This window comes from Vipera berus (genome assembly GCF_964194415.1).
Source record: "Vipera berus genome assembly, chromosome: 2".
In the NCBI taxonomy this organism is placed as follows: domain Eukaryota; kingdom Metazoa; phylum Chordata; class Lepidosauria; order Squamata; family Viperidae; genus Vipera; species Vipera berus.
In genome coordinates, this window is record NC_138203.1 from 229,192,547 (window position 1) to 229,207,286 (window position 14,740).

General features: G+C 49.6%; 1 protein-coding gene across 1 annotated transcript; it reads left to right on the forward strand.

Moving 5' to 3' along the window:
• Positions 1 to 3,090: 3,090 nt before the first annotated feature.
• Positions 3,091 to 13,858, forward strand: BARX1 (BARX homeobox 1). The gene is made up of 4 exons (XM_081316332.1): positions 3,091 to 3,491; positions 10,021 to 10,309; positions 10,963 to 11,047; positions 13,182 to 13,858. The coding sequence occupies exons 1-4, from the start codon at positions 3,278 to 3,280 to the stop codon at positions 13,344 to 13,346; spliced, it is 753 nt and encodes a 250-aa protein (XP_081172458.1). The 5' UTR covers positions 3,091 to 3,277; the 3' UTR covers positions 13,347 to 13,858.
• The last annotated feature ends 882 nt before the right edge of the window (positions 13,859 to 14,740 follow it).

Below are 14,740 nucleotides of genomic sequence, written 5' to 3' on the forward strand. Positions count from 1 at the left end.
GAATGCGGTACAGTTGAATGCCGCAGCGAGACGGGCTGATTATTCTAGTCTATCAACCTCGTGTTAACTGGTCACAAAGAAACTGGCACTTTTTCTGGGATTCCCTTACTCTTGGATAGGGTGTGAACAGGATGTTCTGATGTTGCTAACTGATCAGTCTATATCTGTTTTTCTTTTTAAATAGATCCCCTTGCAGACACATTTCTTCTTGGCCTTTCAATTTACTTTGGGTATGGGGTTGGTTTCGTTTGGTTTTCAATCGGGAGTGCCATTTTCAATGGGGGGGGCAGGGTGATAGGCTCTTCTTTGGGGCATTGTTTCACGCTGATTTCAGAAGCTTCTTTGGGTATTGTTTTGGGGTTGTTTTTAATCATAAAGTGGGCTAAGCATTCTATTGAATTAAAACATAATGAATTGGCCAGCGTTTGGAAACAAATCCAATTTCTAGCACAGACGAAACCAAGCATAGCCCCCACCTCTTTCCTAAAACAGCAGCAGAATATAATCGCCAACTATCAAACGACCTGAGCATCCAACCTAAGGTAAAGGCTTTTAAATAGTTTGAAGAAAGAGACAATGAGATGCGCTGCATGGTCCTAAGCAGGGAAGACCCCACAGGCTCCTGCTTCGGAAGTAACACAGCTATCTGTTACACAGCTCCAGCATAAGGACGTCTTCAGCCCGGCAATCATATGCATGCCCAGCAGATATCCATCTTCCTGAACTCCCGGGAATGAAGTCTTGGATATACCTGACTAGAGCTGCCCAAATCCTTGCTTGATCTAGCCATAAATTAATACGTTGCCACAATCATAAATTGGCCAGCTTGTGATAAGTCAAGTTGTCTCTTGGTTCAACTGCTTTCTTTCACTACCTCGAAATGCTGGGCTTCCCTTGCAGGGACACTAACCTACATTTGGACAAAGCGCAGCTTCTGCCTCCTGCTCGCTCTCCTTCTTCCTAAATTTGAAAGACACCTTCGGCACTGCTGCAATAGAGCGATTCCCTTAGTATTAAGGGAACATGCGTAAATGTTGCCTGTTCATAAAAGCTCACTAGCTCTGGGATAAATATTTTCTAAGAGAAAGCAGGGGTGGGGTGGGGTGGGGGAGAAGAAGGAGAAGGAGAAGGAGAAGGAGAGAGAGAGAGAGAGAGGGAAAGAGAGAGAGAGAGAGAGAGAGAGAGAGAGAGAGAGAGAGAGAGAGAGAGAGAGAGAGAGAGAGAGAGAGAGAGAGAGAGATTTTCTAACAACCAATCAAAAGAAATACATTTCCAGGGCAGAATTTTATCTAAATTGGTTCTCCTTCGTTCTAAATTTTTATCTAAATTGGTTCTCCTTCCCAAAATATTTCTCAGAAAACTCGGGGAAAGAACGACCTACTCCTAAGAAGGAGAGGAATGCAATCTTTCCCCCCCCTGTTGTATCTGGAGGCATTTCTAGCATAATTGCTTCAATGCTTTCGATCTTTTGTATACTTTTAACCCAGCGGGAGATGCTTCTGGTTAAATAGGCACAGAAGTGTCTAATTTTGTTGGGGCGCTCATTTTGTTTTCAGTAAGATGGGCAGTCCAAGTCTACTCAGCTCCAACTGGTCGAATAGCACTAATTTCCAGATGAGTATTAGGTTGCTGCCTTACACAACTTCTTAAACATTACCCAAAAAAAGTTCAAATAATCTTACATGATACTGTTGACCATCCTGAACACTTTATTAGGTAATGATTCTCAGGTAACCTAAAAGATACAATGAGCTCTGCAACATTTGTACTGTAAGCAAGGTCGTTTCTGCTGCCCAAGGCTAATTAGGGATGATTGGTTTTCAAACGTCGCATCTTCTGACTCTGGAATCCTATTTCAACCGGGGTGGGGATGGGTGGACCAAAACCCAGCGGGGATTATTCATGGGACCAATCTTTTTACTGTCAAATGAGCAACCACGCATTTAGAAACATTCTCATTATCCTCAGTTAAGTCCAATGGTTAAGGCACCCAGGCTAGGAAAGGGTAGAATGTGAATTCTAGTCCATCCTTAGCCATGGAACCCAGCTGGGAGACTTTGACTCTCTCTCTCTCTCTCTCTCTCTCTCTCTCTCTCTCTCTCTCTCTCTCTCTCTCTCTCTCTCCAACCCACCTTACAGAGTTGTTGCGGGGGGGGGGATAGGAGGAAGGTGTATTGTCTAAGTTCAGTATGTTACTATTTGAAAAATAATAAAGGTGGGATATTAATACAAATGAAATAAAACCCTCATATTCTTACATCTCATCGCTCACAAATGAAGCTTCTCTTGATAGCCAATAAAAGTAGGAAAGGAGGAGGTGGAAGGAATAACCTCACCAGGGCGAATACAGAGTTGTAGAATATAAAGATTATCTTGTTTTAAAGCGCTCTCTCTAAACGCAAGTCCAAATAAATCTGCACCGCATCCTCGTACTTCAGAGGCACCCGAGTAAAATGCCCCGTTCAAAGCGCCCGGGGTTGGTTTTAGCATTTGGGACTTTGGGGACCTGAGAGGCAGTCTGTAAGGCGATTAAACCAAGCAGGCAGCAGATAGAGGAGGGAAAGGAAGGATCTCTCCCTTCCTTTTTCCTTGCCTTTTCATCTATGGCCTTAGCAGTGAGGACTTGGTCATCCCCCTTCAGCTCCTCGGCATCCACCGCTGCATTCTCCCCTTCCCCTCCCTTCCCTTCTCCGAGACTGTCCGGGCGCTTGGCCCGCAGGCAGGGCAGACCCCGGGACTTCTTTCGTAGATGGAGTTGCGAAAGGGGGCGGGCGCGCTTCAGCCGGCCAGCTCAGCCACCAATCCGCTTGGTTTCGCGCCGGATCAAGAGCGCTTTGCCAGGTACTCCCCGCCCCTCGCCGTACACCCCCCCCCCCGCGTCGACATCCCAAGCCCCCTGCGCTCCGAGCAGCGTCACTCTTATATTAGGCTGTTGTCTGGAGTGGCGCTGGGGTGGAGAAAGAAGCTGCTTCTCCGAGGCCGCGCCTTCGAGCAAAGCGAGGGTGCAGGCTTCCCTGCTTGGCCTGGCGACGGTGGAAGAGCGGCAGCGGTGGTGGCGGCGGCGGCAGCGGCGGCGGAATCCAGCTGGTGGCAGGGCGGTCGGTGGAGATCCCCGGAGCATTAGCCAAAGGAGCGGCGCTCTCCAGCAGCGAGGATGGCCCCGGCCTGCCCGAGGCCTCCGAGTGTTCCGGCCGAAGCGCCCGATGAGAGGCTCCTCTGAGTCGGGAGTAGCGGAGCTGACTTGGCAGAAGGAAGGGAACTCTCCCGACAGGAAACAATGCAGCACCCTTTGGATCTGGGCGCCGCCGCTGCCGCCCACTATTTCCCCGCAGATCCTTTCGTGGACCACCGGTCGCATCGCTATCGGAGCTTTATGATCGAGGAGATCCTGACGGATCACCCGGATGCCAAGAGCGCGGCACCAGCCGGGGAGCTGCTCAAATTTGGCGTGAAGGCTCTACTGTCGACCCGACCCTACCACAACCCCTTGGGTAGGTCTTTCTTCGCTTGTGCGCTGTCTCTCTTGGTGGACCTGTCCAGTCTGTGTGTGTGTGTGTGTGTGTGTGTGTGTGCGGGAGGGGGCAAAAACCAGATCTTCTTGGAGGGAGGGGCTAAGGCGGAGATCAATCCTTTGTAGAGGATGGGGCTGCTCACAGCGCTTGCGGGAAAGAATATTCGCCCGCCAACCAGCCGTTCCTCCTCCCACCCAGCCCTGAAATCAGTGGTTTGGCTCCCATTGATCTAGAGAGGAATTGCGGCTCCCTTCTCCCTCTCTCCCCCATGCACCCTGCCTTTGGGGTGTCGCCCCGATCTTATCTTCTCTGCAGCTGGAGACGGAAGCTCCCCTCTTTTCAGGAGCCCCCCCCCGACTCAACTGGGAGGGCTGGGCTACAGCTGAGACCCTGCAGTCAGCTGAGAGTCGATCTTGGGAAACCGCGGGGGTCTTTAGTGCCTTGCTGGGACGGAGGATCCGGTAACACCCCTGGAGGCTTTTTAGTTTAGATCGCCTGCCGCGGTGGAACAGACAAGAAGCGTCCAAGTAATTCTCTCTGAAAATGAGTGACCAATTACGCTTAGTGGGTTTAAACGAGGACAGCCTCATTCCTCAGAGCATTCTCTTTTCCACAGAGAGTAATATTTTCCTTGCCATTGATTCAAAGCCCATGGAAAATCTGAACTTTTTCACGGCCTCTCCCTCACCGCCTTAAAAAAATAGGCTTCGGGCTAGTTCTGTTGGGAATAAGGCACTAAGGATGGGCTCTCATAAGATCATTCTAGTCTCTATCTGAAAACTTTCGGGATAGAGCGACGGCTCCAAAGTTGACAGCTTTATCCAAGCTTGCAGGGAAAAGGTTAAAAAACAGAGAAAGCTTATGTAGAGGTCCAAGGACCCCCGACCCAGCTGGGGAGTGGAAAGCGGCCAGATTGAGCCGAGCTGCGCCAGACTTCCCTCGGGTGGCAACTTCGAGGAGGTCGGTCTGGCCGGGCCTTAGTTCTGAGACGCGGAGCTGAGAGCGGCTTCTCAGGAACGAGGTCCCTTCTCAAATTGATCTGGACCAGCAAAAGGAAATCACGTTTGGAGCAGCGGCTGGGATAGGGAATGCTGAGGAAGCTTGGGCAGCCGAGTAGGTCATCGTATTTGAAAGTCCTGTGATCTCCTGGGCCGGTTTCTTCTCAAGGAACACCTCTTTGACCTCCTTCTCTGCTACGGGTCCCCCCCAGACTGCTGCAGAAAAAGGCCCCCAGAGGCCTGCCAAGAACTGGAGGAGTCCTCAGAAGGTGGCCCTGACTTTAGGGCAAACTAGGCCATTCCCTCAAGAACAACCGGTGGGCCCGGACCAAGGCTTGGAGGAGAGAGAGAGGGGGGGGGAGAGGGAGAGAGAGAGTAGGCTCTGTGTGTGTGTGTGTGTCCTTCTGGCCGTTGCACTCCCACCCGTCCGTCGGATCTGCTTGTTGCCTTGGAAAAGCTAAGATGCTAAGAGACTCTCAGCTGGGTCTCCTTGGCTGCCAGCTCCTTATCACCCGGTCCTCCCCATGTCCCAACCGTGAATTGTACCTCGAGGAGAAACCGGAAAGCACAAGGATGCCTAGGTCCGATCCTTTGGGCGGGTAGTTGCATTTCTCTGAGGTGAGCCTGAGATGCAACAACAGTAATCGGGTTCTTTCCCACCCTCCATTCAGCTGGGAGCCGAGAACCAGGGCTGGTTTCATTTCAGTGGGTCCTCTCTAAATCAGGACCCCCGCACGCTTACATCTCCGCGACAAAGCCAATCATAAGCGAGAGACAAGGGCCGCTCCAGAACCGGCTGAAATCCGACCAGCCTTGGTTGGAAAAAGCGAAATCCAAGGCTCAGTTCTGGGGAGTCGCTTGTTCCCTGCTTTTGCTTTGTTCTAATTGGAGAATGACCCTGCAGCAGCCACGAACCGGCCCCTGCCCCTTCTCTTGAGGGGGCTGCTCATCGAGAACACGTTTTTAGCTTGATGGGGGAAGAGGGAGGAGCGCGCAGTGGAGGAGGTTGCTCCGGGTTTTGCTCAGAGCAAGGATAGTGAGAGCAACCAGCCTGCAAAACAAGTGAAAAAGCCCGTTCAGATAAAAGGCCATTTCTTCACGGCTAACATATACATGTAGCACTGCCCTGTTGTTATATCAGTAATGGGGACAGTGCCAAATTGCCAAAAGGTTAGCTCCAGTGACATTATTTGTACAACCCAAACGCGAAAGTGACTACCCACTGTAAAGAAGTGATGTTCTTCTATCTTCTTTTTTTTCCATTTTGAAAATATCACCTCCCGAAATATTTTTTTTAATTTATTTTAATTCCATTTATATCCCGCCCTTCTCCGAAGACTCAGGGCGGCTTACAAGCTTAGCAGTAGCCTTCATTCTATGTATATGCCTGCTTATTAGGGCTTTCGCCCCCCCCAAGCAGCATTATTACAAAGTCAGCTTAATTGCCCCCAACAATCTGGGTCCTCATTTTACCTACCTCGGAAGGATGGAAGGCTGAGTCAACCTTGAGCCTGGTGGGATGCGAACCTGCACTAATTGCAGGCAGCTGGTGTTACTTAAGGAGGCATTAGCCCACTGCTCCACCCGGGCTTAACAAGATAAGAATAGGTGGAGGTGCTTAGATAAACGTTCTGTCTTTGAGAGCAATTCTGGAGGGCCTTTGCATTCCTGCTTTGGGATATGCTTTACGCAGAACCTATTTTCTCTTCTTACTCCATAGCCCTAAATCCTTGCAACAATTCTCCACCCTGTCTTTATGTCAGAGCAAAGGGGGAACTGGAGATTAACGAACAGGCTCCTCGGCTTGCAGAGGAGCTCTACTTAAGGACACCCCCCCCCCAAGCTTTGCTGGTAAGGAGGGATTGGACTGATAGCGAGAGGAAGAATTGCTGTAAGCTGGTTTCAGCAATGAAGGCAGAAAGATTGTGGGTCTACAGGGAGATTCTCCAGCTCGCTATGGATTAATCAATGGCGAGAATCCAGAGAGGAAATTCCAGAGCAAGACATTAGCAGATTTTGCCCACTGGAACAAATCCGGCTGGATCTCCGCTCCGTTTTACATCCCCCCACCCCGGGCCGCTAATTTACCTTTGTCAACTTGAGTATCGCCTTTCAGAAGCCTTCAGGGGAAGTAAAAATGGACTTATTTTCGTGAAATGATTTTAAGCTACGCCTGTTCTTTAGGATATATCGCCAAGAAGGCTGGGGTTAGGACTGGATTTCGCCTGGATAAGGAAGGGAATAACTTTTGGAACTAGGGTTCAGGAATTAATGTTCAACTTTCCTTGAGGCTTCTTGACCCTCAAACAGACCTTCAAACAATGAGCACTCCAGAGCTTGCCCTTTTTTTTAAATAAAAGAAAGAAAATAGATATTGATTGGATGTTTCCATGAGCTATCTCTTTCCTCCCGACTTCCAAAAGATGTAAAAGATTCTGAGCTATTGTGTCCTTGCTTTTTGTTACTGTTGGCTTAGCAAGTTGGCGAAGAAGCTAACGTGGTTTCTTCCTTCTACGGTATGAAGTCTTGGGGGGAAATTCCTCAAATTTTGTTCAGTTCTGTGGGATTTGCTTCTGCATAAACTTGCCTGAGAAGACTCAGCACTAAGTAATAGGGCAAAAGAGTTCAGACTGGATGTGTTCCAAGTTCCAGGGATTTTAAATGCACATAAAAGTGAACTGAATTAGAGAACTTGAATAGAGCCTGTATTATTATGATGTTATGTGTTTACAACAATGTGAAGTCACAGCTGCCAATTCTTTAGCTGGTGTTGGCCTCCAAGTTCTTCCCAAGAACCCAGGATGTCATTGTGTATGGGCTAGCTAGTATATGTGTATATCCAAGCCTTTTGCAATTGACTGATGGATGCACTAGTCTACAAATCCAACAAACTGAGCTGAACTGAATTGACTAATGGAAATTTTATCAGCGTGCAGATTTTCTAACAGTTGCTCAATATTTTTTTGGTATAGCACCCAGTGTGCTGATATGGTCAGTTGCCTGGTCAGCAACTGAATTGGCATATTTATCCATCTATTAAGGCCTTCCCAAGGATTTGGAATATTCTTATTATTTTATAGCAGTGGTTGGTGCAAAATTAGGAAACATGGTTTAATGCAATAATATAGATTTGAGCCCCTTTAGGGTTCAGTATTGTGAAACATTGAAAAGTAAATCTGTATGTTTTCAGTTGTACCTCAACTGAATGAAAAAGTGTACAATTGCGTGTTCTTAAAAATATACTTTTTATATCCTGCTGCACCCAAAAGCAATTTATTTCTCATTTCACCTAAATATCACAGTACAGCTCTGATTATTTCTAAATTTATTTATACAATAGAATTGAAAGCTATCCTTAACAAGCAGCTGAAAAGTTTCACAACTGGAACTATATATAATTGTCATATATTTATGATATATGCTTGTGTCTGTAAGTTTGTTCTACAGTAAAAGGATTTATGCTTCAGTTTAAAATATCAAATTTATAGGTTGCATATATAGCTGTGAAAGAAAATACGTGATTATCTATTTCCACATATATCATTGTAAATTCTGGTAAATACACATTTAATGTTGTGGGGTCCTTTGTGCACTCTGAGCTTGGTTGTTTTCTTGTAGACATTTCATTACCAAACTAGGTAAAATCTAATCTCATTTTTGCCTAATTAAAAAATGAGCTGCATTTTTTGAAAATTATTTTGGTACTTTTTTTTTAGCAGCAGTGCTTGCTTGCTTGCTTGCTTGCTTTCCAAAAGACTAATCTGTTGCTTCTGGGACCAAAAGAAAGAGGAAGAAAGAATTTCATGATTTCTGGGAGCAGCTTAATAAAATAATACCTTTAAGGAAGCCAATATTGACCGCTGTCTTAATGCCTTGCAGACGCACTTCAAAACCCCAAAACCTCAACAAAAACAGAGTCAATTCCATGCTGGAAATAACTAGGCTTTCCTGACATCACAAGAGTTTATTTACAACCCTGGAAGGGTACCATTAATTTCCATAATCAATGGAAAATTTCACCGTATTGATTTACGATGGAAGGGCTCCCTTGAAGTTACCGGCTGCTGAGTCCCTTGGAAATGCTTCCAACGAAGAGGCTTGGATCCTCGAAATTTGCGGTCAAGCAGCATCCGTGGGATTGCGCTGTCCTTACCACCCCTGTTCCAGAAGAAGCGCTTCCCATCCCCGAAGAGCATGCAAGGGGGCTTCGCAAGGGGGCTCCGTTCACCTTCAACCCAGAGCCCTTCAAGTTTAACCCCAAAGCTCAAGGGTGCTCCTTTGCCCGCACCCCTGGGTCCCTGCAACTTTGATTGCCGGCGCAGGGATTTGCGTGCAATGAGCACGGTTTTTTGTTTTTTTGTTTTTGCAGCCAACCACAATTCCTCAGAAAGAAATCCTGTTCTTAACCAACAGAGCCAAGACCTTTAGAAAGTGGTGCTTGCAGCTTTGGGACACCCCCACCCCCACCCCCACCCACGACCTGATGTCAGCCTTCCTCAGTAGGAAGGACTAAACAGGCCACCACCTTGAGACTTGTAGAGATTGGGGTAATGGGAAGGGACACCCCGCGCATGCGAAGGCACCAGATTGAGCCCAGAAAGGCACCGCAGGGTTGGATTTGTTATCGCTGTTCCTGAGTTTCTTTCCTACAGGGCAGCTCTTAAACCTGGAAAAAGAATGTGCGTGCCTCTCCTTAAACTCTTGCTTAGACCAGTCAGAGGCTTCTGAGGTCAAAGGGGAGTCCTGCCGAAATCGGACAACCCCCCTTCCCCCCCTTTTTTTTAAAAAAAAAAAATCCGGCTAGAGGCTACCATTACTGTAGCCAGTCACAGCAAATCCCAGACCGAACTTAACTGAAAAAAACATCTGTCCCAACCAGCGCCCTCCAGATGTATTGGGTTGCAGCCATAGTCCAACTTGTCCAGAAGGTGCCGTTGCCCTCTTCTCCCCACTCCACCCCTTTTCAGCTTGTTTCTAAGGGGCTGACAGAGCCCCGGGGGGGGGAATGCAGAGGGCTGAGAGTGTGTGTGTGTGTGTCTGTCCCAGGAAACGCAGGCGGCTTGACGCACCTTCTCGCAGCCTCTCTACCGTAGAAGCCCCATCGAGAAAGCTGGAGGCGAGTAAAGACAGCGTCAGGATCGCAGCTATCTCGTATCTCAGAGCAGTCTGTAGAGTCCGCCCTTCCTGAAGTGAAATAGAAAACGGGGGGTTCGTTTTGCCCTAGCCTCTCCAAGGTTTTGTTTGCCCTTCACACTCTCACTTCTTTCTTTCTTTCTTTCTTTCTTTCTTTCTTTCTTTCTTTCTTTCTTTCTTTCTTTCTTTCTTTCTTTCTTTCTTTCTTTCTTTCTTTCTTTCTTTCTTTCTTTCTTTCTTTCTTTTCTCTCTCTGTCCCTAACACACACACACACACACACACACCGGGATGGGGGTGAGGTGGGGATTTCTCTGTTTTTACCCAGCGTCTATCCTGTGTGTTATCCCTCTGTCTCTCTGCTTTTCTCTCTCCCCAGCGGTGTTGAAGGCGGAGCAGGCGGCGGTCTTCAAGTTCCCGCTGGCGCCGTTGGGCTGCTCGGGTCTGAGCTCGGCGCTCCTGGCGGCCGGCTCCAGCCTCCAAGGCGGTTCCGGATCCCCGCACCTGCCGCTGGAGCTGCACCTCCGCGGGAAGCTGGAGCCGGGAGCCCCCGAGGGGGGTGGTAAAGCTAAGAAAGGCCGTCGGAGCCGCACCGTCTTCACCGAACTGCAGCTGATGGGCCTGGAGAAGCGCTTCGAAAAGCAGAAGTATCTCTCCACCCCCGACAGGTGGGCATCCCCCGGAGGTCAGAGTCCCGCGGGGGGAGGAAGGGGGGGGCTTACTGTGTGGATGTGCGAGCTTGCAGGAGAGAGATGACGAGAGGGGTTACCTCGAGGAGAGATTTCTTCCAGATCTGCAAGAGGAGGGCCTGGGAGGTCCAGTAGTGTATCATGGAAGAGAAAGTCTGTGTGTGTGTGTGTGTGTGTGTCCGCACTTCCGACAAGGGAGTCCTGAGTGAAAACCGGGGCCTTCTCTCGCATGGGGGGGGGGAGCGGTGGAGGTCAGGAGGATTAAGGTTCCTCAAAGGGAACCTTAACGAAAAAAGCTAAGGTAGTCTGTTTGTCTGCCCACCCACCCCACACACACATACATACACACACCACTCACTCACTCACTCACCCACCTCTTCCTGGGATCTTAAGCTGACAAGCACTTCCTGAGCAGGAAATGTAGCCAGGGGAGCTGCTGATCAAACTGCAACCTGTGCTCCAGTCTTCTGGGGTCTTGCCTTTCCTGGAAGCAGCCGGCCTCTCAGGGCTGCTCCCGGCTCGGCTCTTCTTTTCAGGCTCCGGGAGGGAAGGAGAGCCGAGGGCTCTGCCTTCAGTGCGCCAGACACACTTAAGACGGACCAGCAATCCATGCATCTTTCTCCTCCCTGTAGGATAGACCTGGCGGAATCCCTGGGCCTGAGTCAATTGCAGGTGAAAACCTGGTACCAAAATAGAAGAATGAAGTGGAAGAAAATAGTAAGTGTGCTGTTTTGAACTTCAGGCTATGAAATTTTCACCCAGCCCTTATTTATACAGCCAAATAGAGGAAGTCTACCCTCCTATCAATGGGATGTTTTCGGGAAAAATAGACCTAGGGCTACAATCCTTCCTCTCAGGGATCCCTTCCTTTGGAGTACAACTCCCATCATTGCCAACCACTATGGGTATTCTGCATTGGAAAAGCAAGCTGACTGCCTGAGGAGTTCTTCTGGGAATACAATACAGAGGCAGGATTTCTTCTCCCCTCCTGGGCCCAGGCCTCCAGCCTTCGCCTATGGAAGCTGTGGAAGATTTTGCGGGGTCCATAAGTAGCCCACCAAATCCGCTTTTCAAAAGGCAAACGGACTTTCTTGGGTTTTTGTAAAATTTAAGAAAGTCCAGCTGCCTTTTGAAAAGCACCTTTGGGCCAACCAGGACCTGGATGACTGAGCCACCCAATCCAGGCAGGGCAGAGCTATTTTTTCTCATCTCAAGGACCAAGACTGAAAGGCCGCTTGTAGTCCCTCGCAAAAATAGGGGAGAAGCCTTTCGATAAACTGGGAGCCGGCTGGTTTTATGAACAATACTCCACCCCATGGCAGAAGCCAGGGCATGCTCAAATCTCAGACGTGGGGCCAGGAGGAGACTTAGGGAACGCGGGCTTTCCTGCCTTGGAGCTTTCATCTAGAGAAGGGAGCCAAGCAAGCCTCGAAGGCAAAAAGAAGATTCCACTGAACTGAGTGGTTTTTGATTAGGCCCAAAGCATCTTTATCCAACATTTTCTGACCAGAACTATTAAGGCCACGTCTCATCCCATTTTCCAGACAGCCCTTTCTGCTTTGGCTGAGGATGATAAGAATTGTCTACGGAGATTCATCCATTCGCCCAGCCATCCAGGTTCTGGTTGTCCCAAAGGCGCTTTTTCAAGAGGCAATCTTGTTTTTTCTTTGAACAGAATAGAGCTGGAAGGGACCTTGGAGGTCTTCTAGTCCAGTCCCCGGCTCAAGCAGGAGGACATCTGAAGACGTTTCCCTTCTCCTCCAAGAAGCTTCTTCTTCAGCTGTAAAGGAGTTTCTTGGAGGAGAAGCGAAACGTCTTCAGAGAGAAAAACAAACAAACAAACAAGGTCCATTCGCCTCTTGAAGAAGCGCCTTCCGGATGATGAGAGTCGTGGCCCAACGTTGCTGAAGGGCAGCGGTTGGAGAAAGCTTTTTCGGAAGGAAGGTGAGTCTGTAACTAATCCGGCTGCATTCTTTCTATTCAGGGAGAATTCCCTGGTTTGAAAGGCAACGTCTGTCCTGGCGGTGTGCAGGCAGACGGTTTCCTTCAAAATGCTGCCCAGCATTTAGAGCAGGGGTCTTCAAACTTGGCCCTTTTATGACTTGTGGACTTCAACTCCCAGAATTCCTCAGCCAGCAAAGCTGGCTGAGGAATTCTGGGAATTGAAGTCCACAAGTCATAAAAGGTCCAAGTTTGAAGACCCCTGATTTAGAGAGTAGCAGCTGATTTTCCAAGCCATACTCGGAGGGAGGAGGAAAGGCAGCCACTTTCCTTTAACCGGCACGTCCTGAACCTGAACACAGCGTAACCTGTGCTCTCGTCGTTTTAAAAGTAACCGCTCGTAGCCCCTTTGCCACAGATAAAGAGATTGCTTATTTACTCCAGTTTCGAATCACATCCGTGTGGAAGTGAATTTGACTGAAGGGCGCCGCGAACGAGAAACGGCGCCTTTGTTTTTCACCCGCCTGAAATGCGAGGAGGCAAGCGGGGGGGGAGGGGAAGGAGTCTAACGAAAGAGACTTTTCTCCGCTTCAAGGTGTATTGCTAGGCAGAAGCTGACCAGCTCGGCAATTTGCCTTTCAAACTCGACTTCAGCACTTAGGAACCTTCTCCCCAAAGACGCGCAGGCGGAAATAGAGGCCAGGCGGCTGGCCGGGCCTGTTGCGCAGCGCTAAGCAGCAGTGGTGTCTTTTCATTGGGGGCGAGGGCGATTCTGCATTTCCCAACCCTCCCAGAGTTTTGCTCCCTAGCGTTAACTATTGTTGTGTTTGGATTTGGTCTAAGTCAGACCCTTTGCGACTTTTAAGCGTGGGTTCTTGTCTTTCTTTTTTTTTAAAAAAAAAAAAAACAGGTTTTGCAAGGCGGAGGCCTTGAGTCTCCCACCAAGCCCAAAGGTCGCCCGAAAAAAAACTCCATCCCGACCAGCGAGCAACTGACCGAGCAAGAGCGAGTCCGGGAAGCCGAGAAGCAGCCCGCGGAAAACCTCGACTCTCCCTGCCAAGTCATCCAGGAATAATAAGGGAGCGCCGCACGCCCGCAGACTAAAGATCTGAAGCCCGGATTGCGGATGCTGGACTGCTGGCGCCCGAACCTCCCGGCTTGGCCCGGAAGGGTGTGACTGGGACCTGCGGCCGTCAAGACTGAACCTCAGCCTCACGGGCCTCACTGTGCGACGAGGCCCCGCCGGCTTGCAATACTATCCCGCGGGTCGCCTGCCTTGAGCGCAGACATCAGGGGGTCCACTGAAGCCCTGGGTTGCAGAGGCAGCCGTTTAAGAAAGTTACCGCGTGGAAGAAGGCGACGAGGACGATCCGGGGATGGAGGTGAGGGTGGACTCCGATTCCCAGTTGATTCCGTTGTAGGATTTCCTAGGCGTCTGAGCCCTTCCGCCCTCTCCCTGCGTGCGCCTAAGGAAGAGCCGCTCCCTCTTGGGGGTTCGGCCGTGGCTGTTCCTGCGCTCTGTCAGAGAGGGGAGGGGGCGGGGAGCGTCTCCGAACTTGTCCGGCTAACTCATTTTACAACCAGTTTGTGTTAACGTAAAGATATTGATTTTATTTCAATAAAGTATTTTATGAATGATGGGCCTCAGGCGTGCCGTGCGTTCGTTTTCCTGGGATTATGCCAAATGCCACCGTCCTCCTCCGCAGGCCTCCTCGCGAGGAGGCCCCGCTGCGCTCAAGGGGGCTTTCTCCGAGGTAAGCCTGCAAGAAGTTCGTCTTGGGCAGGGGTAGGCAACCTTGGCTCTTTTAGGATTCGTGGACAGCTGGCTCAGGAATTCTGGGAGTTGAAGTCCACGAGTCCTAAAAGAGCCAAGGTCGCCTACCCCTGGTCTTGGGAAACCAGCCCGATCGCAAGACGAGAATCCAGAGGCAAGCCGAGCAGTTGCGAAAGGAAGTTTGGCTGAAGGAAGAAGGCGCGCAGCCCCGAGCTCTGATCTGGTGTCCTTATTTATTCTCTGCTTTAAAGAGGCTGCTTTAAGGTCAACTTTCTCTGCGCTGCTCCGAATTGATTCAGAGCTGGGCCGGTAAGACTCCGATTGGGATGCGTTCAGAAAATTCTAAGGCTTTAAGCTAGACCAGGTTAAAAAAACAACAACAACTGGAAAACAACAGTGAGAGCCTGCTTTTGCCTCCTTGCCAAGAAAAGCGCAGGGACGTGGCCAAGGAGGACCAGGGAGCCGCGCTCCACTAGTGGGAGACTTGACTTTTCTCATTAAACCCACGGAGCTGCAGTTCAGCAAAACATACCACTGAAACAACCTCGGAACAAGATCCAAGCAGCCTTCACCCGGTATATCTCTGTTACCCCCCCTCCCTCCCTCCCCCGCCCTAAAGTGCAGCTCTGAAAAATCAGTGAAATGTCACCGGTTTGGGAACCTACCTTTCCCTTCTGCCCCTTGAGCGGAGCCGC